We start from the raw sequence: 26895 nt of genomic DNA, 5'->3' as shown, positions 1-26895 counted from the left end.
TGTAGGCCTTGCCTAATATTGTAAGGTTTGTTCCTGTCATTTTCATATGAAGACAAACTTCCTCTGCAAGTGTTGAAAAACATTATGTAATCATGTAAAAATCAACCAAAAGGGGATGACTATGAAACCTCACATTTAAACCTGTTTTCTAATATGAAATCGTATAATCCTGTATATTTAAGGGTCTGCATTTAAATTAGGGGTGTACAAAACTATAATTTTCATAATCTACTAGTCGGTCGGTTGTTTGAGCGACAAGCCAGTGTTAAGGATAATAATGTATAATATAGACTCCGTTATGTTCATGTGACCCAGATCAGACGCCTTATAGGGTGATATACAGATGCTAAGCGCAGCACTTCAACATGTTGAGTAACAGATTTTTAACAAATAAATAGGCTTAATAATTATACATTCTTATTGCACAAAATGATCAAAGTAAGAAATAAGAAAGGCTCCAATACAGAGCGGCACAAACGTGCTTATGCACATCCTGAATGCAGAATGATGCGCTTCAAAGTGATTCAATGTGATCCTTGCTAAACATTCAAAAGCGCAAAACCACGAGATAATATTGAGTGTACATATCTAGGTCATGACATCAAGCAGTTTAAACCTTTTTTACTTCAACTATTTATTTAAGCAGTGTCACACAGAATCGAAGAAGGACTTTAATCTCTCCACAACACTTCACAAATCCGGGAACATTACTCACAGGGACTTAAAGTCTCAATCGGATTGAGATCTGGGGAACTTGGAGGCTAGGGCAACATCTTGAACTCATAGTTGTTTTCCGCAAACCATTCACAAACAATGCATGCAGTGTGGCAGGGAGCATTATCCTTGCCATGATGGGGTGTACCTGGTCTGCTACGATGTTTAGGTAGGTGGCACGTGTCAAATTAATGTCCACATGAATGGCTGGACCCAGGGTTTTCCAGAGCAGAACATCACACTCCAGCCACCGGCTTGTTGTTTTCCCACAGTGCATCCTGGTGCCATCACTTCCCCGGGTAAATAGTGCACACGTACACCGTCCATGTTATGTAAAAGAAAATGGAACTCATCAGACCAGACGACCTTCTTCCACTGCTCCAAGGTCCAGTTCTGATGCCCATTGTAGACTCTTTCGACATTGGACAGGGGTCATCATTGGCAATCTGACTGGTCTGCAACTACGCAGCCTTACACACAGCAGGGTGCGATGCACTGTGTTGTGACACATTCCTCCTGTAAACATCATTGAATTTTAGACCTTCTGTTGATTCATTGCCCTTGCACATCGATGAGCCTTGGGCGCTCAACACTCTGTCGCCGGTTTGTGGTTTGTATTTCTTCAGACCACTGTTGGTAGGTACTCACCACTGCTGACCGGGAAGACACCACAAGCCTTCCCGTTTCAGAGATGCTCTGACCCAGTCGTCTGGCCACAACAATTTGGCCCTTGTCAAAGTCGCTCAGGTCTTTACTCCTGCATTCAACATGTTGACTATGAGAACTGATTGTTCGCTTACCATCTAATCTACCTAGACCTTGTCACCTGTGAGTTGTCATAATGTTTTGGCTCATCGATTTAAGTCTGATTGCTCAGAAATGTAACACCACGCATCGCATGATTGGAGGTGTGAGTCCGTAGCACAAGCGGTACAGGACTAGTTACACTCCCAAGTTTAATACTTCGGGTTAGGGTTTATTTCCCCTTCTTTTTTTAAACATGAGTGACAGTATGCTACTTAGGAAGCAATAGTCTTGTAAGCACCACTAACAATGCAACATTTAAATGCATGAGTACAGGGTGGTCCATTAGCCCAAAGTATATGATTAAATCAATAATCTTAATTACATTTTAGCAAAGGTCAGGCATGGACAGATCCAGTTTAGAAGGTGAAGAATCTAAGAAGAATCAAATCACTGCACACACGCACATTTATTTATTTATACAAATATAATATGTATAACAATTGCATATTACTTGGTAGTTATTTCCCCACTGTATAATAAGATAAGCTTGTATTAATGCAAATGGTGCATTAATACGAAAGTCTTTAAGTGAACATATAAAAGGGAAAAGAATCCATTGAGAATCAAGGAACAAATCACTTTCACAGCTTTGCGTGGTTTTGTCTACTAGGATGACTCGTTTAAAGGTTACCCACAGTCTGAGATTACAAAAAAACCAACCAACATAGGAACTAAATGACGTATCTACCAAAGTCCAATGTAGGAAAAACCATCAACTGAAATTACAATAACATAGATTAGATATTACCGTTGATTACTGGTGGTCAACTAATTGCCGATTTACAGTTTGCTTCTAAACAGTACAACTACAGCACTGTAATGGATAGACATTTTACGTGTGTTTGTGCGTTTATTTTGAGGGAATGAGGCTGAAATACAATTAAAATTTAATTTTTATGAAATAAATAGTATAATGCAGTAGAGTAATGCTTGCGTCATAAATTGATTGTCAAAACAGGACAATGTAACAATAAAGTTTCCAGTGAATGAGGTGGTCGGTTAAGTTAAATATAATGCCGTAAAGTATAACACAGCACATTTAATAATCATTTAACCTTTAAAATAAACTTGAAAATAGAACGTTAAAATAATAAAATACTAAGTTATGATTTACCTTCATTTGTTGATCATGAATCAGTGTTTGACATTCTGTTTGTCCTCGTATATAGAAAAGTATCTTATAATATCGACTTAAATAGAACATTTCTGAATTCGATTTTAAATTCAATAGTGACATCACAACCGTAAAACTGCATTGATCCAGTCATCGATGAATGATCTTTTAAATATACCTGCCAAATGTACAAAATTATTTCCATGGCACTGTCTATACAGTGATCTCACAAGAACTTTCTGTGCAAATGATATTCATAATGAAGTCCGACTTACGTCACATGGTGCATAAGATGCATTTTCCATCATAAAATTCTTCTTCTAGAATTTAAGCAGATTTTTTTTTTTTTTACCCATAATGTGACAATAGAATGACAAAACAAGTGTGTTATTGCTAAATCTACTTTCATTACAAAATATTCCTTGCTACAATATGGTATAAAATACCTCAGAGTTATCCAGTCAAGGACATAAAAGCGCTTTCTATTCATAGACACGAGCACCAAAAGAATCCTTTGAACGGTTACTGTACAAAGCGGTGGAAATGAAAATATAACAAAAATAAAAACAAAATCAAATGCATTAGAATTAAATGTCGAGTAAACACGTTTTCACAAAACTACAAGAGGGACTCAACTTGTGTCTGGTTTCAGACAACTGAAATAGGAACAATAACTGTAAAACCATGTTCTCCGTGCACGACGTCCTCTATGCCATCATGTACAATTTCCAAGCACCAATTTGGGACACCGATCATGGAGTAGTACACTGAAAGAGGAGTGTTCACTTGTCCTCTTCCGATCTCTTGGATCTCCTACATCACTGAGATTGTGATTTTGAGCAGCTCCCACTCAGTGTCCTCTACTTCTTCTTCTTTTGGAACAATCTGTGAAAAACCAAAAGGACAGAAGCTGAGAAACAAGATTAATGGGACCGTCAAAATGTTTGCTTGTATGTCTGGGCTTTTTAACTGATATGTTTGACTTTATTAGATTAGTTGCGCTGCGTCTCCTTTGGTCTGAACGGCTACTTCAGTGGTGTGGAGCTCACTAGATTTTGGAGTGGAGTTAAAGGAATATTCTGAATTCAATACAAGTTACGCTCAATCGACAGCATTTGTGGAAAAATATGGATTACCACAACAATAATGATTTTGACTCCTTTTCTTTAAAAAAGAAGACGCAAAAATCGAGATTACAGTGAGGCAATTACAATGGAAGTGGAGAGTTTTTGGAGGGTTCAAAGGCAGAAATCGAAGCTTATTGTTTTATAAAAACACTTGCATTAATTCTTCTGTTAACACTTGTGTATTATTTGAGCTGTAAATCATTGTTTTTACAGTCGTTTTAGGGTTTGTAGCATTACGTCAGAGGAAACGAAGTTGTAAAATCTATATAAAATAAAAATGGATCTAACTTCACACAGAAAATTGAGAAAGTGTTTTTATCACACTAAAATCACTTTATTACACATATTGTTTACATCTTGTGGCTATAAAGTTTTTAACACAGTGAGTATTTTAAAGTTTACAGATTGGCACCATTTACGTCCATTGTAAGTGCCTCACTGTCACCCAGAGTTTTGCTTTTTTTAAAGAAATGGAGGGACGAGTGGAAATTAACTTCTGTGGTAATCAACATTATGCCACAATTGCTGTCGAATAATTGTAACTTGTTTTGAACCCAGAATATTCCCATGTCATAGGTATATCGATCATAAAGTATCAATACGTCTGATACTGACTTCATTATTACGGGTGATTTTAGTATTTATTTACCATGGAAATAAATGCATATAAATCTTTTTTTTACTTGAAAATAGATGCGAAGGATATGAACTTGTTCTTCCACTCATCTTAATGGGCAGAGATGCAAATATATATATATATTTTTTAATATCATATTTAAAATGACCCATTTTATCTTGTTGTATCATTTATTTTATGGTTATTATATAGTAAAATTCAATCTTTGTTTGTTGGCAGGCTGTATAAGGATTACCTTCAGTATTCTATTAGGTTTCTATTAGGGATGATGCGATTCCATTTTTTTGAGAACGAGTACGAGTATCGATACCTGTTGTTTGTTTTTCCTGAACTCCATATCAACAGATTATTTCAAATAAATGGTGTTTAAATAAATAAATAAATTAAAACTTTAATCATATAAAAATATAACAATTCATTTTCAACATAAAATTGTATTATTTTTTGTCAAATGAAGTGCTTTTATACAGAACCTCACAGCACAATCCAAAATACAGCATTAGAGTTATATTTTATCAAATAAAGTGCTGCATAACATTATCACAGATGTGAGATATTGCTTAAATATAATACAATTACTATTGATTTATTATTATTATTATTATTAGTGACAGTAATTCAGTGAATATTCCATAACTTTTATTTTACAATAAAAATACACTTTTTTCATTTAAATCAAGCTTTTATTTTGACGGGGCTTTTATTTTGAAGTGTTTCTGTGAGATGACGGCAGCTTTTCAGTCTGAAAAAGTGACTCAAAGTGATTATTAAACTCCAAAAGCCTGCTATTTAATTAAATAAGTATGTACTCCGTATGAGCCTCACCCTACAAAGTATATGTAACAAACAAAAGCGCTCTGCTCATGGCGGTGTTTTCCCTGTATGAGCCAAGGAGGAGCTTTAAAATGTATGTTCGGTGCAGCCGGCGTTGGCACAAGACTGTCTCCATACATTCACTAGTGCTCTGCTCACATTTGAAGCGTGCTGCACATGCACAGAAAACTACATATTTATCTCATTAAACTGCAGCTTTTGCTGTTAAATAATATCATTAGGACATAACGTGATTAGAATGAGTACATGAGTTTGGTATTGGACCTGATTCCGATAGAAGTGTCGATCCCTAGTTTCTTTTGGATATGATCTTACTTTGAAGTGGTGACTACATTGATCTTGTATTTCAGATATGTATGTGTATGAGTGAGTGTCTACTCACATGTGTATTCTTGTGTGTGTGTGTGGTTTAGTGTTGGCAGAGCTATCAAGCTGCCAGTTTTGATAGGGGATGATCTGAGCTTCACTCTCTCCTAGTGATCCTCTTGCCCAGACATAATGTCCTCAAAATACTCAACTCAGTAGCTCACAAGCACATATGATTTTATAGCCAAGGATCTAGCCTCAATCAAGAGACTAGTGCAGAATCCCTGTGTCCCTCAGGTGATAAGATCTAAGTTATTTGTAATGCATTTACGAGTAGACATGCTTTAGAGTGGGTACTGCTTATAGTTTCATTTTAATCATGGCTGGTTTCTACGGTGAGGTTACATCAATGCCAGCTATCTTGCTGCACAGAGCTAACTGCAGAGTGAGCAGCCAATGAGGTGAGAAATGGGCGAGAGTATCATTCATTCTATGAGAAGAATTCTTCGGTCTGACCGGAAAACACTGTGACTAATAGAATTCTCTGCTATTCTATTGCATTTGCAATGAGGAAGGACATCTTGGAAAATGAGAGTGCTGTTATTTCAGTGAACAGTAATAATGGACTCGCAAAGAGCTGCGTTCTTTTTCATTTTAAAACAGAAGTGGAGGCACTATTTTTTGAAGTTGATAAGTGAGGTTCCTTACAAATGATTCTGAGAATGTCATAAATAATACTTTGTAGAAACAAAGGTAAATGTAAGAAGCCCAAGTATTTAGTGCATAAATTAACATACTTTTCAGAAGGTCGACATTTCTGTATTATAAAGTCTTTATTGTTACATTTTGAGACACTGGATTTTTGATTTCCGTGAGCTTTAAGCCGTAATCATCAAGATTACAACAAAAAAAGGCTCAAAATATTTCACTTTATGTGTAATGAATCTAGAATATATGAAAGTTCCAATTTTTGAATTAAATTTAAACTTTTCCACAATATAATTTTATTTTTAGATGCACCTGTATATATATTTGAGCTGCCAATCAATTAAATTTTTAATTCAAATAAATTATACGAAGTGCCAATTAATTAACCCATTAAGCTCAGATGGGCCCATGAGAAAAAAAAATATAATAATCAAAATATTAATAACTACAGTCTTGACCAACACAAAATATGTATAATTTTAAAGCCTAGAAGATGTACTTTACAATGCATGTAGGCATTATAACCAAAACTGAACTAGTGCTTTGAAATTTTCAGACAAATCAGAAGTGTTTTCCGTTTTGATAATTAAATATATTGCACTGTATACATTACTGTAATCCGTAAAAACATCAAACTCATCAAATAGCCATTTGACCTGTTGTTGGAAAGATCTCAATGAGTAGAATTCAAGTACTTTGTTTTACTGACAAAGAAAAATATATTGAGTAAAACCTAAGAAATGACTTCAGTGCATGTTTCATGTGAACAGGTGTTGCTCATATGCAGCGTTTTTGTTATAACTTAATGAAAAATAAACAGAACATAAAACATACCATTACTTAGAGAAGGCGGTTATCTTTAAAACGAGCCCACACACAAAGTAATCGGATCATTAGATATCACACATGTGCACACAGCATCTGGCTATCTGGTATCTTGCAATATGACTACAAACACGTTAGCTTTCCTGGATCAGATGACAGGAAAGCTATGGCGTCATGAAACGCAAAACCAATCGGATTGGGTATAGATTGCTCCAACCAGTGGTGTGATAAACCTCAATATTTGGGCAGAGAGTCATGTGATCAATCACTCTAATTACATATGGCAACCAGGAGATGATGCCAAGTACATGACACATTCTCAATAATGACCCAAATGGCACAGAATGAAACTCATTCTGTGAAATGTCATTCCTAAAATCATGTACATTTTTCATGTAATGCAATAACTTTTTGATTGCTTTGTCGTATCAACACAGTTTACACAGTTACAAGTGACATGATTACGAACAAAACAAAAGCAGTTTGTAAACTGATGTATATAATGTAAAATAAGAAAAATATGAAAAAAGGTAAATATTTGGCTTATTTTTTTGTGATTTTTCCAGCACTTTCTTAGGCTGAAAAATATTTCTTTGAAAAGTTTTCTTAAAAATGATTCCAAACACTTGACCCACATTGTTTTTTGTTTATTTATATTTTTTGTTGAGTTATAAGCCTTTAATTTTGGGTTTGTCACTGAAACAGGAAAAAGCTTAAAGGGAAAAAGCTTAAAGGGTTCATCAAAATCACACGTCAATATTTACAAAGAAAGGCCCCCAAATTAAGATAATTTAGTATATAATTACAATTATTTATAAATATAATATAATGTATAATAGGTAACAAATATTACAATTCAGATTATAAAATATATTACACCATATACAAATATTGTGGCAACAGACAAGCATTTAAACAATACAAAAAGTGGCTTTAGAAGTTGTGAGCAGTGATGAGGAGATGTTGCTGCCAATTCTAACCACCTGGTGTCTGCTTGACAGGAAGTCCAGGATCCATAGTGCACAGTGAGCTGTTTAAGCCCAGAGCCCGGAGTTTCACATCAATATTGGAGGGCACTATGGTGTTGAATGCTGAGCTGTAGTCTACAAACAGTATTCTCACATATATGTTCCTTTTTTCCAGATGCGAGAGAGCAGTGGGTATTGTAGATGCAATGGCATCATCAGTGGTGAGGTTGTTGCGGTATATAAACTGCAGTGAGTCTAGTGAGGTGGGCAGCACAAAGCAGATGTAATCTCTGATTAGTCTCTCAAACCATTTGCTGATGATGGGGGTCAGAGAAACAGGATGCCAGTCATTTAAGCAAGTGATTTTTGATTGCTTTGGTACAGGCACAATGGTGGACGTTTTGAAGCATGTGGGGACTACAGACAAGGAGAGGGAAAGGTTGAAAATATCCATAAAAACACCAGCCAATTGGTTCGCCCACACTCTGATGACGTGGCCTGGAATGCCGTCTGGACCCGCGGCTTTACACATATTCCGTGAAGGAGAGATGTCGTCATCAGAGGTGGACCGGAACATCTCTCAGCCCGCGTGATCAAAGTCTTGTAGCACACAATCTGATTGGTCCGACCAGCACTGGATCATTTTGAGGTTGGGTGCTTCCTGTTTCAGTTTCTGCCTGTAAGCGGGCAAAAGCAGAAAGGAAGAGTGGTCCGATTTGCCAAATGGTGGGTGGGGGAGGGATTTGCAGCCATCCCGGAAGGGAGAGAAGCAATGGTCCAAAACCCGTTTCCCTCGTGTGTTGAAACTGATGTGTTGTGTAGTAGATGACAGAGAGCAGAGTGCTCTGAAGTGTGCAGCACATACAGATAATATTTCATTAATTACATTTCAAATTTGTAATAATCACACTGGGGAGGTGAGAAACTGCCATCAAAAACACACAAAAGCCAAAATAAAAGCTCAATTTAAATTGACGTGTGAAATGTATTTTACTACTGTATAGTAATGTTATGTTTACAGTAATTAAATAATAATAACAATGTATTAAATAAATATCTCACATCATGTTCTGTGTGCAGCACTTCATTTAACAAATATCTCCAGTGTTTCAAATTTTGTTGTGGATTTTGTAAAAATGTATTATTAAAATGTATTATATAATTATGATGATAAAATTGGAGTAAGCTGTCAAATACAGAAAAAATAACCATCCGATAACCACAATACACACCATGACCTTTCGTATTTTTTTGCTTAAATATTATTACACTGGTTGGGCACATTAAAAGTCCAGGAAATGTCCTGAAAACTGTGCCTTGAAAAGAGTGGGAACCCTGAGGCATATATTGTGTGTTAGGTGTATTATAGAGTGTGTTACAAGGCATTTAAAACACATTATAAAGCATTATGCATTATAAAAACCCAATGTCTATGACTAGTTCCATCATTCTCAAAATACAGTGAGATTAATAGACTTAAGAGGCCTATTCAGTACTGCAATAAAACAATATTGATTCCCCAATCTAAATCGTTCTTCTCTAAGAATTAATTTTCCCTTAAAAGTCCCTTAAGTGTAATTCCTCAATGTCTGGCAAACTGCCTGATAAGTGAATCTCTCTTATTCAGCTCAACTGCTCTCAGTGATGTCATCTGCACTTCATGCCAACTGCTTCAATTGATTCATTATGACATAACATATTAGTATCAGACACAGTAGCTGTCTGTTCGACTGGTGACAGGCCATGCCAGTCCTCTGATCTCCAACAGGCCTCATGAGGGATCTGGGGCAGCTTACTTGTCCATGTGCTGCCCCCTTGAGGTCCTGTAACACTTAAAGCAATGAAAAGCCTCACCTACGACATGTGGTTCTGCTGAGAGGCCAGGTTCTGCTGCTGCTGTTGTTGTATGAGGAGCTGCTGTTGTTGGCGTCTACGGGCGGTGCGGAGCTTCTCGAACCGCGCCTCCATCTCCTCCAGGACTTTAGGGGTATAGCGAACCACCAATTTGACGCTGTCCTTAGCTGCTTTTAGCAGCTCCACAGCCTTCTCGTGGTGTTCGCCCTCCACACTCTGTGGAAAATAATGAAGACATGTCATTTCCAACATGATCTCATAAATATTCGTCCATAAGGTGTGACATTGACAGCACCTGAAACGTAAACATCTCACAACTTGCTATCACATCATAAACCCATAGTTGATTTTGTTTATCATCATATTGTGGTGGGGGTAGATATCTTTAGGCACCTCATGATTTGATTTAAAATTAGATTCTGAGAGTCACAATCTGATTCGAAAACGATTCTTGATGCATATCAATTTTTCGTCAACAGCATAGGGGCACACATCTTTGGTGAGTAAAGGTGAACCATTAAAATTAGACACAAAAGAGCCATTAATTTCCCATCAGCTCAGTAAGCATAACATGTTGGTTTAATGAGAATTTGCTTCTCAAATGCTCCATCACATCACGCATTCTTATTACAATCTTGATGCAAATGCAATCAAATAAAACCTTTCTGAAGTCATCCGTCTCTTTGATCAAGAAAGAAGTTGACATACGTTTCAATAAATTCGTCACATACTGAAATGTTGGCAGACAACAGCAAAGAAAAAGGCTTTAAAAGGTTCCCCCAGCACTTTATGAGAGCAAACTTCGTTTTCACCGAACGATTTGTTCAGATTCAGTGAAAGACTTTGACATTTGAAACATTTACTGTAGATACACTCAATTGACATCAGCTCTTTTAACTTTTAAATACAGACTCTCATCTTTAGATCTTATTCAACAACTTTCAGTACTTTCATGTCAAACTTTACCTAAAGAAAAAGTTGGAAATCTTTGTTCACTGAGATCAATGGAAAAATCCTTCAATCATAATCATCTGAAATCACTTCACCCCAGACTGATGCGTTTCGATTCAATGTCAGTGGGTGCTACAGCATGAAGAGGCATTTTATGTAATGGCAGTATTGATAAACTTCAGCGAATGTATCTCCACTTTTAGAAACAGAGTTAAATAGAGGGACTACGCTACCCAAGAATCTTAAAGAGAAAAGATCCATTAATCAGATAGTCGCAGCAAACAAGCTCTGCAGTGAATCTAGTCTGACTCCCTAGACTCGTAACTGTTTCTATAATTATAATCAACAGCTTCAAATCGATAGTTTTATATTTTTCAATCTTTTTATTTGATTACGCCATCCAGAATTCTTCATGAGTTTGTAGTTAATTCCCTTATTAAAGACATTAAGTACACAGTCTTTTAGTCCAATTTTCTAAAAACCTTTTTGCTTCAAATCAAAGCTTGTAATATTGCTGGTTGGCTTGGTTCATGGCTTGGAATCCTTTTATGAAATCCCTATGGAAAAAAATTATCTGAAAAACACTTCAAAAACAAGTTCAAGAAAACTGAAATGTGGATGGGCACTTTGATTTTTAGTCCATGTCTATTAGCTTTGAGGCCTACTAAAAATATTGATTACTCATCTTGTTTGCAAGGGTGCATACAGATATTTGCCCAATAAAATCTACTCTAGAATAGGAACGTCAATCCCCCTAATTAATACCACCTTTTTCTGGCTAGCAATACCAAGTATAAATCATGGTTCGTGGCTGTGTAAACTAAAGACTACTGGCTATTTAAAAAAAGGGTGAGCTCTACAGTATTTTCAACTTCCTGTTTCATTAACAAATACATCAAAATATGAAAGAAAACTTACTGCACTTTCTTGCATTTAGCACTATGCACTATGAGTTAAACAATGTCTACTTACCACTCCGTTGACAGACAGTAGCTGATCACCTCTCTTTAGTCCACCGTGCCTCTCGGCCATGCCCCCAGGGATGATGCGGGAGATGTAGATTGGAGAGTTCTGCTCTTTACCGCCCATCACATTGAAACCCAGCCCCTCCTCCGTTTTGGGCAGCTCCACCACTCTCGGGTGAGAATGACCCTCGCTGGCTGCAAACGCCGCCACTGTGGCCTGGCAGGAACCAAAGAGTTGAATGTATCAGTGAGCGTGATTGTGAGACACGAGGGCGTGACACTAAGAAATAGCGATGGACTGATATGATGACCAGGCCCATTAATATGACGATATTTGGCCATTTCAGATAATCGGAATAGTTACAAAATCTACGTTAGAATAAACCATTTTGAATGCATCTAATTTGCATCATTAAGTTGTATTATATACAGACTTCATTGACTTCATAAATCCACTTTAAATGACCTTGGCACCATTGCAAACCCAAATTGGTTGAGCAAATGAGAAATAATCTCCTATTCATTCAAGACAGGAATTCATGTGGTATATGTTTTTTGTAAAAGATCCAATTAACTGACAGGAATGAGCCCCTTTTACTTGAATAACCTTTAAGTGGATTGATATTCAAGGACTGTCAGCCTCTAAAGCCATACACATCAATCCTCGAACCCACAGGTGTCCAAAACCGGCCCACCACCTTATTTCATGTGGCCTGCGAGCTGATTTCTATAATGTACGATGGAAGGTAAATGGAACGTCTCACTGACCAATCAGTAAGCTATTTCCCCATCAATATTAATGAGCCTTCCCCTGAAGCGCATTTTACTCTCTCCAAAAGCGAAAAACAAAACCAGCACTACCCAGAACAACTATCAGCTCTGGTCAAGCGGCGTGAGCACAGAGCAGATGCATTTTTCCCGCACTGCAACATGCCGTGCAGACCATTAATAACAGCGCTTGTATCAAGTGTGGTAAGGATAACGAACCACAAAACTTCAAATATATCATTGATTAATCTACTTTAAAACCATGTTAAACAGCCCAGCCATTATAAACAGCAACGACAGAAAAAACTTCTGTGTAAAATCTGGTCTCTATAATAATGCTGTAAGATTGTAGGAAAATGTAACTGGGTTTGTTTGAGATGACAGTGCTTTAATAAGTAGGAGCCTGATGAAAGTCTATAGAGGAGACTCATTTTAGTTGCTCTGTCAAAATATTTGAATTTAGCCTATACAGATTAGGCATTCATTTTCACACAGATGTTACTGTAAATATAATAATTTACATATACATCCCAATTTCAAATTCAATGCTTTATTGACAAATGTGCATTTTAAATGCACAAAATATGCAATATTATTGGATATTGCATGGTTGCTACCAAATCCGATTTTCAACCGGCGCTTTGAGGGCATATATAATGCTGAAGTTGAGTTTGACACCCCTGCTCTAACATGAAATTATTTTTTTTTCTCCCCTTTTCTCCCAATTTGGAATGCCCAATTCCCACTACTTAGTAGGTCCTCATGGTGGCACAGTTACTCACCACAATCCGGGTGGCACAGGACAAGTCTCAGTTGCCTCCACTTCTGAGACAATCAATCCATGCATCTTATCACGTGACTCATAGTGCATGACACCGTGGAGACTCATGCTACTCTCAGTGATCCATGCACAACTTACCACACACCCCATTGAGAGCGAGAACCACCAATCACGACCACGAGGAGGTTATCCCATGTGACTCTACCCTACCTAGCAACTGGGCCAATTTGGTTGCTTAGGAGACCTGGCTGGAGTCACTCAGCACACCCTGGATTTGAACTCGTGACTCCTGGGGTGGTAGTCAGCATTAATACTCGCAGAGCTACCCAAACCCCCAAACTCTAACATGACATTCTTGATCATAAGAGCCAAATTAAGGATCTACTGACTTACAAAGGCTTTATTTCTAACTTGACTCATTGAAAGTATGGCCTAGTCAAAGTCTAGCTTTCCAATGGGCCTGAATATTGTGTTAACAGTCCTAGTGATTATACTCTACACCTACAGAAAAGTGGAAATACTTGAATAATTATCTATGAATAAAAATGTCTATAACTAGCAAAAGCAATAAAATCTTTCTGTGATTCTGGATGTTTTTAGCAGCCTGTCAAAATATGTTCATAGGCATGTTCGTGGTGAGAAAAAAAGAGAGATTTGTTTGCTGCGAAAAGAGAAATTGCAACTGATATCTAGCTCCACTACCTGCTTTTCTGTCTGAATTCCTATGATTACAAAGCCTGTTATCCAAGGCAATCAACAGCAGACAGACACAGGGAAGAAAGACAAAAACACTTCCTGCTGATCCAGACTGAATCTACAGGTGCAGCACCGTGGGACACCCCTCATTACACACAGGAAAACAACAAGAGGATTTTTCAGAGTCTTTGTAGGCAGCATATTCCCAAATGGCAAATAAAGCAGTTTTCTGATCTCTGGAACTGAAATAATATAATCTTCTCTATCTGAGTATTCTGTAAATCCCAAAAAATGCTGTTTGAAAATTCTCTACATGTAAGTCAGTCTCTCCTCACTTCCTACATCCATTTTAGGGATAGAAGACAAGGAAACATATTGCAAGAATTTTTTAAGTCACAACATTTTCATTTGCTTGGCTGAGATTTGTTGATGGTTCCACTAAATGTCTCCTGTCCCAGCCTGTACTAGGACTTACACGACTACTAATTTTTACTAGTCCACGAGTCAGTGTTTACCTAAGTCAACATACGGCGTGCAGAATCATTGGTCTTTGCTTGTTTCGGGTACGTGTTTTCAGGCAAGCCCTTTGCTTTCCTGTTTCTTATGTTTCTTGGGAACTTGCTTATAGTTTATATGGGAACAGCATCCAAAATACAACATATGCCAGGTAGTATCTGCATTATTCAGAGCTACTCTTGAGGCTCTTTATGTATGGCCTATTCAAACTCTTCTTTTTCTACATTAGAATTCTACATTACTTGTCCTACACATTAGCTATTAAAACATTCCATACACTTTCAAAAGAATTGGCTTTTAACATTTACATCAGAGATGCATTTGGTATGCACTTGGCGAATGGATAGTGAAATGTCTCTCAGGCTCCAGAAGCTCCATGGCAATTGCTGCAAATTATCCCATAGGATGACTGGGGCTTTTAGAGCTGTTCTCCATCCTATTTATGTGCTATTGATTGAAAACTCTCCCTATGGCACTCACACAAGCCGCTCATGCCATGGTAATTGCCCCTATTGCTGGTGTTTTGCATTCCATATGCTTTCAAACCTGTAGCAACTTGTCAAAGTGACCAAGCAGAGTGCTTTGAAGCACTCTAAGGCTTTTGTCATTTACATCTATATTAGAACTGTAATTGATATGTTAATTCTACTCACCTTGGGAGACTTGCTAATGTAGCATACTAATTAAACAAGGTATAAGGGGCATTGCTATACTGTAGGTTCGTATAATCAGCAAGAGGTATGCTCAAACGAGGAATACAAATCAAAAAGTTATTGCCTTGTCTTTATTGTGCTAAAATTGAAAGCCCAGATGTCATTGGCAAAACTGCTACAAAGTTAAAATAGCAGCAAGTCCCATTAAAAATTCATCATAACACTGCATCAATGACAAGGACATAGATATAATAAAATTCTGAAAGCATACACTGCACATGAATTACCATACAATCAAGAGATTACAAAGAGGAAATTCATCGTAGATCAAGAAACCATAATATCATAATATATCTCACCTCTTCAACTTTTGTCCTTTGCATTTATCAAAATAATAGCTTGATAAAATGTAGATGCAATTTTGTTCCCTGATGCCCACTTATAATCATAGTCTTGGTGTCTTGCAACAAAAACTTATATGACAATTTTCCAGCTTTTGTCTGACCCTTAGAATTCAACAACAGTTTTTTTTGGCTGTTTTGCAATGATGTTACCCCACAGCCAGGAACAGCCCAACATTTGGCGAACCTCAATGGTAGTTATATGCCAAAATGGAATAACAGTTTCTACTTCTTCTGGTGTTAAGGAATAATATCTATCCAACATCCTCCTTCTGCTTCAGTGCGACTGGGCAAGTTGCCAACACCAGGTGTCGTTGGCATTCAAATGTGGGTGGTCATGCTAAAATTTCTGAACATCAAACATGTCAAGAGATCAAGAAAAATTCGATTTTTCATGATATGATCCCTTCAAAACTCATTCATTACTGAATGTCAGAAAACATGCTGACATTTCCGAGGTGGCCATGCCAAGAATGACCTTGATAAATGTGCAAGTCCTCTGTTTTTACCCTGCTTTGCATAGTTAATAGACTATTACCCTCAGTTTGAGCCTAATAGGGTTCAACAACACAGTTACAACTACACCCACGAGAGTGGCCTATTGAGATTTTCAATCTAGGTATCACTGGGTACTGCTCAGAATTCTTATTAGCATCCAAGTTTACATTGATTCTCTCCCTGTTCATTCACCTCTTTTCTCTGTGTCTGGTGCTGTCTCTTGGCACAAGTGCTGCTGGTTTGAACAGGAGGGATTGTGGGTTGGCCTCCCTAGTGTGGCCTTTATCTGGAAGGGCAAGTGTTTGGTTGATTGACTTTTGTGCCTCTTTGTGATGGACAGAGACCAGTGCAATGTTGTGGCATGGCTCAAAGTGCCGTATTGAAATTCAGCCACTAAGGCTGCATTTATAGCCAATTCTATTTTTTAACAGAAATGAAACAAATGAGATCTTGTTGCATGTGTGTAAACTGCAAAAACACTTTATGTGATTAGATTTTTTGGCATCAGATTTGGCATCTTCCTTCAGGCAGGGACTCAACAACAGTGTCTGTGTGAGTGAAAGCCAAGCTCATGTCGCTTTGTGAGGATTATTTCAACATCTCTGCACCTTGTCACAGCGTTTTGGGGCTGGTTTTGGTTTTAATGACTTGCCATTTACAATATTCTGTTTGTTTCATGAGGCAATAAACAAAAAAGTGACAAAAGCATGCATGTATATTACTTGGGGGCAGTCATTTCTGCTTATTACTTAAAAAACATAAACAAAATGTGGGAAATAGCACATTGATACTTACAGAACAACATTGCGATTAAAATAAGCCCAAATACAATCTAACACAGAAATAATTTGCACAGTGAGACTCTAGATGGCTAAAAACATTAGTTTGTTAGTGAAACGAATGTGCTTGTTGTATTTTACAAATTGAGACTTTTCTAACATTGCGACTCATGACTATTAGATCTGTATAATGTTACCTATTCCTATTCTGATGGTTGTGTTCACATTTCATAAGTTATACAGAGGAACTGTCACAGATGAGCGCTGTAACAACAATCTGTGAATGAGATGCACGCGCAAACACGCACATAATCACACAAACCACCACTGCACAGTCTGGATGCTAGCATAAATATTACACTAAGTATACAGAGATTATAGTTTGTATTGTCTGTTTAATGTTCGTTACATGCTGTTAATTTATCTCATTTTGGTTTAATGCATTATTACAGCTGTTTGAAGTTCATTAATCTCTCATTGAGCTAGCTAGGATTAACGTAAACACTCATATAAATGGGCACCATACAATTTATGTAAGTGTATTGTCATTTATTTCTCATTCAAATCAGCATTCATCTGTAATATAGGCACACTTTTGGTTCATGTTACTTTTCATTTTCATTTGTGCTATTTTAATCCATTTTAATATCGGTTATCAGTATCGGCCACAATGAGCGGTGAGATATCGGTTATCAGTATCGGCCACACTGAGCGGTGAAATATCGGTTATCAGTATCGGCCACAATGAGCGGTGAAATATGGGTTATAAGTATCGGCCACAATGAGCGGTGAAATATCGGTTATCAGTATCGGCCACACTGAGCGGTGAAATATCAGTTATAAGTATCGGCCACACTGAGCGGGGAAATAGCGGTTATCAGTATAGGCCACACAGAGCGGTGAAATATGGGTTATCAGTATCGGCCACAATGAGCGGTGAAATATCGGTTATCAGTATCGCCCACAATGAGCGGTGAAATATCGGTCACAATGATCGGTGAAATATCGGTTAGCAGTATCGGCCACAATGAGCGGTGAAATATCGGTTATCAGTATCAGCCACAATGAGCGGTGAAATATGGGTTATCAGTATCGGCCACAATGAGCGGTGAAATATCGGTTATCAGTATCGGCCACAATGAGCGGTGAAATATCGGTTATCAGTATAGGCCACAATGAGCGGTGAAATATCGGTTATCAGTATCAGCCACAATGAGCGGTGAAATATCGGTTATCAGTATCGGCCACAATGAGCGGTGAAATATCGGTTATCAGTATCAGCCACAATGAGCGGTGAAATATCGGTTATCAGTATCGGCCACAATGAGCGGTGAAATATCGGTTATCGGTAATGGCCCAGAAATTCCATAACGGTGCATCCCTAATTTTATTTAGGGTAGTTTATTTAGAGTAGTTCATTTAAAAGAAATGTTATTTTTACAAGTGTTGTCATATACAGAAGATGTGTTCTAGCATTAAAACACATCTAGATGACACCGATTGGAATAGAACAGAACACAGGGGTCTCGAGACAGGCTTTTCCTGAAAATTTAAAAGACTACTTTAACTTGACAGACTGTCTTCAAATTGCAACACTCTTGGCATGACGCTCAAAGAACAGTGCAAGATTTGACACAACAGCTGAAGACATCTGTCTGAATGTGTGTGGCTGAAGGATTGGTGCTTTAAACAGGATGAATTTAAAGACACAACTTCTCCATGATGTTTTTACTGTCTACTGGTTAAGCAAAAGCACAGCATGCTGTCAGTAAATTAATAGTAATAACAGTAAATTATGTGTAGATATAAGCAATTATTCCTGAACCAAACCCTTACCCTAATCCTAAAACCATATACCAATAATCAGTAATTACTTGTGTAATTTCACTGTAACAAGGACACATTAAAATAAAGTATAACCAAAAAATCTGCTTTTGGATGACTTGTCAACTAGTTGATCGTCGTGACCAGGGTTGGAAATTAACTGTTTGGCTCACCGGCCACTGTGGCTAGTAGTTTTCCAAGGTCACTAGCCAAAATCCCCTGCATGCAAAAAGTCATAAAGGTAAATAGAGACTTTAACTGCAACATTTTATTCAAACGAGAATTATACTAGTTAAGCAGGACACAAGCCTAATGATTAAAGTCATCTTTAGAATATTTGAAGGCAAATATGGCCAGTTAGAACAGGAGGAACATTTTTCAATAATTTGTCCATAATTCATTGAAGTTTCATTCCAAATTGTACTTGCCTATATAAAAGTTTACATGTTGGTCTACCATTGCTTAACGGTGTAATTTGTAATGATAGGGCAATAAACACAGGTAAGACCATGATATCGCGTGAAGCCCGAATGAATCACGCATGTTTTGCTCTGCGCTGTCCCAAAGCTCTGATGAACTTATTTCTGGAGCTTGTGATGTGCGCTTCAGCAATTCACGTGAAAGCACGCTTCCTTCGGCCCGCACGGATGCACAAGTACGTTTTGAGAGGCATATTTAGTGCTTATAAAGTGCTGAACATGACATTGAATTTGCTTTTGGAGCGGCTCCGAATCACCCGATATTCACAGTATTTCAAAACATGAAAAACTCTGCCAACAGCCAAAGTGGCTAGTAAGACTGACAGAGTTACCCGCCACTGCCGATTTTTACCCGCATTTGGCGGGTTTGTGGGTGTTCATTTCAAAACCCGATCGTGACCCGTCCCTAGCCTGGGCTGCATTTCCCAAAAGCATAGTAAGCCTAAGTAGACTGTAGAAACCATTAGTGCCAATGGTCCCTACGATCAACTTAAACTTGCGATGCTTTTGGGAAATGCAGCTCTGAACAAATTGTCAAATAATCAGTCTTAAGAAAAGCCCTCAATAATTAGGCTGGCTTTGGGTTTACTGGAGGGGGTGTTTACATTAGGAAATGTTCAAAACAGCAAGACAAATCACAAAAGAATGGAAGAGAATGCAGGGGTCTCCAGATGTATTTTTTAAATGTGGGAAATGACCTTTTACAGTAACCATCAAATACATGCAGCCTGTTAAATTTAGTTATGCGCTGTATGGCAAGAAAAACACTCCAATAGACTAATCTGCGTTACTACTAAACTGAACCGTACAGCGCCCACCAATATCAACACAAACCCACTGGACAGCCCAGAGTGTATACTTTTAAATGTGCGATCCACTGATAACGCAGCACAGATCAATTTGAGCAGCACAGTACTGCACTGTCTTGCAAGGTATCGAAGTAAACACAGTCGGTTGTATCTTAAGAGAATGCAAACAAATGGGAGATAATAGTGGTTCTGTGCCTTAGGCTTTGCAATGTAAATTCAGCAAGACCTTTCCTCACGGCGAATCAGCTCATCCAGTAACTCTTTACCTCTTTTTTTAACTCTCCTGTCTTTCTTGCAAGAGTGCATTTTTCACACAGAGTATGAATTTGAATGAACACTGGTGCGGTGACTGAAGAGGAATTGGCAAGTATCTGCATGCAAATCTGTTCTTGGTCCCTTGATGGTTTGAGGAAAGCACTTTTAAAAATGTTCTCAGTTGGAAATGTTCTAAGATAATGATTTTAGCTTACTGCTAATTAGACTACTGAAAAGGGCTTAAAAGACATATGATTATTAGTCTAGTAGATACATAATTTCATGTGTTGTACAGAAACAGGGATTTGAACAAAGAGGGCAGGTGATGTGGAAACAATAAAGTTGGACCTACCTTAGCTGTTGCACGTGCTTGATACTCCGGACAGCCATTCACTGTTATTGTTTCATGCATATATTGATAGACCTTTTAAAATGTAGAGAGGGAGAGAGACAAAGAGAGAAAGACATTTCAGTTGTATTTATTAAACAGCTCTTCAATTATTAAGATGATGAAAATCATTATGGAAATATGATACTCAACCTTGCTCCAAGATTTAAAGGGAGAGTACGTGAACACAAACGCTTCCAGCTACGCACACTCGCTTTTATGCATCATTGCGTTCCGAAATGTGTCAATATGCATTTCATAATGCCACACAAGTTCATTGCATTCTCAACATTGCCACAATTATGTGCCTATGAAAATGTACCATTCTCCAAGATAAAGGTTCGAAACATACTCCATGCAAGTGCATAAACACGAACGCTTCTATAACCCCAATTCCCAGTTTGGACAATATGAAAAATTAGTGATTTGAAAATTATAAATCTGAAAATTATAAATTTGCTATATATAAAGCTCTACAACTACACATTATATGATGTTTTACACCTTGTGAATTTAATTGTTTCTTTTTTTAAATGTACAGTAATTTCAAATCAGATGATTGCAACACACTCCAGTGTTTACCACTGTGAAACATCACCATTTCTTCTAATAACACTTATTAAGCATTTAGGCACTGAAGACACAAGTTTGTTAAGTTTAGAAAGTGGAATTTTCCCCATTCATCCATTATGTAGGTCTTTAGCTGCACAATTGTACATGGTATGCTTAATGTGCTTACACAGCCATGCACTTGTAATCCAGGCAGTTGTCCTACTGGAAATTGCAGGGAGGTCCCTAAAAAAGATGGTGCTGAATGGCAGTATATGTTGCACCAAAAGTTGTACATATATTTTTGCAGTCATGGTGTTCTCACAGATGTGCGAGTTACCCAGGTCATGGGCACTGACACACCCCTGGCCCTTACAGACACTGACTTTTGGACCTGACACTAATAACAGCTTGGATGGCCCTTTTCCTCTTTGGCGCTAACATGATAGCGATAACTTTGGCGATAACATGATAGCTGCATTTTTCAAAAACTTTTTGAACTGTGGACCAAAAAAACACAGTTCCACTGTTCTACTTTCCATCTAAGATGAGAGCGAGCCCAGAGAATTTGGCAGTGCTGCTGGTCAGTGTTGATGTTGGGCTTCTCCTTTGTATATTAAAGTGGTGTTGACTAACAAAGGTTTACTAAAGTAATCCCAAGCCCATGTTTATGAGAAGTTTATTAAGGCAGTGATGTCTACACATACAGATGTGGTTTTCTTCTTGCCCTTTACGCACCGAGATTTGACCAGATTCCTTGAATCTTTTAACTATATTATATGCACTGTAGAGGATGAAATGCCCAAAATCCTTCCAATTTCCAATTGAAGCATGTGTTGGCAAACTAACAAGTCTTGAACGATCCTTGCTCTCGAAGGACTAGGCTGTATTTTGAGGCTGTTTATACAGTATACAGTATTATGACACAACTGCCTCTCCAGTTTAACATCTTCTGTTGCACATTACCTTGTTATTTCAACTCACCAAATTGTTATAAGTCTTAAATTGCCCATCTCAACTTTTTTGGAGTGTGTTGCAATCATCTTATTTGAAATGACTGTACATTTAAAACTATGAAATTCACAAGAAAAAACATCATATTATGTGTAGTGGTGCTTTCAATATAGCAAAGGGTGAGCATAATTTACAAATCACTTCTTTTTGTATTTATTATCATTTTTCATACTGTCCCGACTTTTTTGGGATTGGGGTTGTAGATAAGCAAACTCGATTTCATGCATTGTTTAATTCTGTAATGTGTCAGTACGCATTATGCAAATCATAACACAATGCAAGTATGTTGCTTTTTCAATGTTGCATCAGATGGGATCCTATTATACATTACCTTCCTTCAAGATAAAGGTTTAAAACATTCTCTAAGCAAGTATGTGAATGCAATTCTTCTAGCCATGCAAGCTTGATTTCATGTGTTGTTGTGTTCTGAAATGTGTCAATATTTATGCATTTATGTGCCCATTACATTTTACCTTCCTCCAAGATAAAGGCCTAGAAATACTCTATGCAAGAGCATGAACACAAATGCTTCTAGCTACTCAAGATCGATTTCATGCATTATTGCATTCCGAAATGTGCACATGGAATTCTTAATGATGCAACAATTATGTACCCATCCAAGATCTTAAACATACTCTAAGAAAGTATATGAATGCAAATATTTTAGCAGCACAAGCTTGATTTTATCCATTGTTGCATTACGAAATGTCAGAACAGCATTCCTAGTACTGCCTTAATGGGTGCTCTAGTAGGCATTAGAGTAAACAGTCTTCTTCTATAGTCAGTTTTCTCTTTCAGGTCAACTACTGGAAATTGAGTTTCGTTAAACTGTTGGCATGTTTATTGGTAGCAATTATGTTCCTGTCAGAAGTCTTTAGTTGAATGAAGAATCTCTGACTACACTATGGTGTTCAGATTAAGGCTGGGTATCTCCAACCACTTTACATATTTATGTAACACATTTGACTCCTTATGTATGTCACGATTCAATATATATCGAGAAACAAAACAATCATATTAGATTGCGACTGAAATGTCGCCAAATGCACAAGATATATCGTGAATAATGCGTATTCAGCTTTAGACAACCTATTTTTTCATTATTTAAATGTCAGACATTAAATGAATACACAATACATAGAGTGATCTAAATATCGATGCAATATTGCGAAGTATCGTGGTATATCAATATATGACTATGTCCTATTTCAGATATTATGGTAAGAACATTTTCAATACACTAAAGAAACATAGGTCTACCTGACCGTAAAATGTTTGGCCATTGGAATTTCTGGGGGCCTGGGTAGCTCAGCAAGTATTGACACTGACTACCACCCCTGGAGTTGCGAGTTCCAATCCAGGGTGTGCTGAATGACTCCAGCCAGGTCTCCTAAGCACTAAATTGGCCTGGTTGCTAGGGAGGGTAGAGTCACATGGGGTAACCTCCTCGTGGTCATGATTAGTGGTTCTCGCACTCAATGGAGTGCGTGGTAAGTTGTGCGTGGATCACGGAGAGTAGCATGAGCCTCCACATGCTGTGAGTCTCAGTGGTGTCATGCACAACGAGCCACGTGATAAGATGCACGGATTGACGTCTCAGAAGTGGAGGCAACTGAGACTTGTCCTCCGCTACCTGGATTGAGGTGAGTAACTGCGCCACCACGAGGACCTACTAAGTAGTGGGAATTGGGCATTCCAAATTGGGAGAAAGGGGATAATAAATAAATAAAAAATAGTCAAAATTTCTCAATTGTGCTTGATCATGTTCAAAATATAGACTTCAAAGTCATTTGTAAAGCACACAGCTTGAAGCGTCTTTCATCACCAGTTTTATTTACACAAACAGGTGAATGTACAGAGGCTACATCTACACTCACAGCACCCAGGAATATGACTGTTAGCTTCAAGTCCTTTGTTCATTTGGAGAAACTATGTTTATCTCATTAACCGGTGTTTCTGAAATGCAGCTGGGGCTACAAGAAATCTGTCTCAACCAAATAACAAGTCTGGGGTGAATTCACCAAACAGTTGCGTCACCTTAGTGTAAAAATCTTCGTCTTATTTACAGTACTAATAGTACACTACTAGTGCTGACATAGCACAGAACCACAATTATTACACAAAGTTATTTTCATTTTTTTTAAAGCACAAAATCACCCTTCTTTCTAAGTAATTTATGGGCAGCTGCCTTCAATTTTTCACACTTCAATTTAAAAGCTCACCATTCACACATACTGCTGACTAATTAGAAAAAAATGGTATCTTTATTGTATATGTTTACAATCTTTTTTCTTGTTGTTGTTGTCCTAACTTTGTAAGCATCTAATTCTGGCTCTATTTGCTTTATCTCCCAGCAAAAAGTATTATCTTTCCACTAGATGGCACCAAGTACAATCACCTTCCATCACAAACTGCCAATCTGAAATGTATGTGGCGTTCTAATGCATTTCAGCTCTCACAGATGTGCTTGTTCATATAGATTCAGTCTGATTTTCAGTTCATGAACCACTCCCAATTTTACATCGAATATCTCTGCCTGTGAGTGGACTAGTAGTCGTAAGTATAGCAGTAAAACAGAATTAGTAGTCGATTAAAACTGATGATTTGTTTAGCATGCTTGTCCTGCTGGACTGCATATTTTGTTCTGGACATCTAAGATATAACATTGGATTATTCAGCCAAGCAAGCTCACAGACAAGTAAAAACTGGCAATATTTTTTAGAAAACTGCCTAAGGTAAAAGTGGATTTAAAGTTTTTTTGCTATTTGGGTTTTATAGCAGCAATGCTTGGCACATAAATGAGACGTTTGTATTCTATGTCTTACACAAATCAAATTTCACTTTGTGATTCTTTTGAGAATCGGTCTAACTGTGGTATTAGGGGAAATTCCTGAGAATAAGAGATTTCATTTTATATATGATTTGTCCATTTAGGTGCTATGTGAAAGACTTAAATATTCATATTATTTCTACACATTACCTCTAAGTGGCACTTATTTGTGATGCAGATGTTTTCAGCACTTATTTAGATATTTTATGTATTGTAACATGCTAAAAGTGATGGTGTTCTGTGAAAAGTTCAGATTCTAAGTTTTCAAATAATGCCGCATATGCCTGACTTATATATCTTGGGACTTTAAAGTTACAGCCATAAACTTAGTTTGTGATCTAGCACACCACTTTGGACCCGCCAGTGAGTCCATTAAATTTTCTATTGATCACGGCAGCAGCAGTTCATCAAATGACGATGCAGTTTTAGCATTTTAAAGACCTAACTCAGGTGCCAGGATTGCAGTTGTGTTTACGTAGTATGCTGAATTGTGGTAGTCAGCTGCATTCTCCAAAATCACTCAGTAGTGAACTGCAAGATGGGGATGTTTGCGCTGCTACCTGATTTGCATAATTCCTTAAGTAAATTGGGAGCTAAAACAACAGAGACAGCTTTGCAAATAAACAGCACTACTTAGTGGATTCCCCCCTCTGTCTTTCAATCTCTCTTCCAGCACCCTAGAATGTTTAGCATGTTTCCTATCTTCCTACTAAGACTCTAGTGTGATAGAAAGAGACGTTTTAAAAGTCTTTTATGCATGTTGCTCTGCCAACTTTAAACCACTCAATGTAAACCTTCTAAGATGGCAGGACCTGTTGAGTGGCATTTAAAAACTGCTTTATAAGAAGTGATAGCATCTCCTTAGTGTCAACGCCTAAACAAAATCGAGTTGGGTGCCAAGAAGAGGTGACAACCTGCATGTGAAATATTCTTAAGTCTGAAAGCGCTATCTAAATGATTTTAGCACAGCATCTTCTACAGCACGTTGTGCACATTATTTATTTACTGCAGTTGTTATTTGATGTGTCTGGCTTGTCATCACTTTATAAATTCAGCATGCTTGAGAAGTCCTTTGAGGCTTTACAGCAGGTGCAACAAAGTCGTCCTCAAAGGAATAGTTCATTTAAAAATAAAAACTCAGCTATCATACATTGCAATAACATGAGGGCAGGGCTGGACTGGTAATCTGACATACATTTTCCCTGTGGGCCGACGCACCTTTGGGCTGATCAGGGGTGGACTGGCTATCGGGAGAACCGAGCGGTCGGCTGCAAAATGGGCTGAATGGGCAGCGATAAGCTAAAATAAGATAAGACCCCAACCCATCCACCCAACTTTTGGGCCAGGTGCAATGTAAACAAACAAGATCATATAGTGATCAGCTATCAAGCTCCAGAAAGGACAAAAATGCACTATAAAAGTTATCCAGACAACTTGTGTGCTATATTTCTCATCATCACCTATTATAGTCGCTGCACTTCCCTTTTTAGCTCCTTTTTATGGTTAGTTCAATGCCATTAACAAAGAATACGCAAATAATGTACCTTTTATTAGCAAAAGACTGAACCGCGGTTGGTCTTATTGATTTGTTTTGTCTGGATGTATTGATCCATCAAAAATCTACTGTCTAAGTAAGACCACCAGAGCAATACTTCTGTGTGTGCGTCTCTGCAGGTGGAATATTCTGTGTCTTGTAATTACGTCTTGGAGATGCATGAATATCAATAAAGTTCAAACTGTTTCAGGCTGTCATTTTATAAACTGGCAATAAAAAACAGCTAATGGTTGAAGTGCAAACAAGATTTATGTTGTGGTTTTGTATTCTCTTATAAGCAATTAAATTAA

The 26895-nt window shown here is 37.6% G+C and overlaps 1 protein-coding gene across 1 annotated transcript in view; it reads right to left on the bottom strand.

Annotated features, from left to right (window-relative positions):
* Positions 1-1915: 1915 nt before the first annotated feature.
* Positions 1916-26895, bottom strand: part of LOC127637688 (protein lin-7 homolog A-like) — a 62874-nt gene continuing 37894 nt past the window's right edge. The window contains exons 3-6 of the mRNA XM_052118897.1: positions 20622-20693; positions 11818-12027; positions 9895-10110; positions 1916-3520 (exon numbers count right to left, since the gene is read on the bottom strand). Coding sequence (XP_051974857.1) covers positions 9895-10110; positions 11818-12027; positions 20622-20693 — 498 coding nt within the window. The 3' untranslated portion in view covers positions 1916-3520. The remainder of the gene's footprint in view (positions 3521-9894; positions 10111-11817; positions 12028-20621; positions 20694-26895) is intronic.

Source organism: Xyrauchen texanus, chromosome 45 (genome assembly GCF_025860055.1).
Source record: "Xyrauchen texanus isolate HMW12.3.18 chromosome 45, RBS_HiC_50CHRs, whole genome shotgun sequence".
In the NCBI taxonomy this organism is placed as follows: Eukaryota; Metazoa; Chordata; class Actinopteri; order Cypriniformes; family Catostomidae; genus Xyrauchen; species Xyrauchen texanus.
Note: the sequence above shows the minus strand (reverse complement) of the source record. Positions and strands in the feature narration are given on the sequence as shown.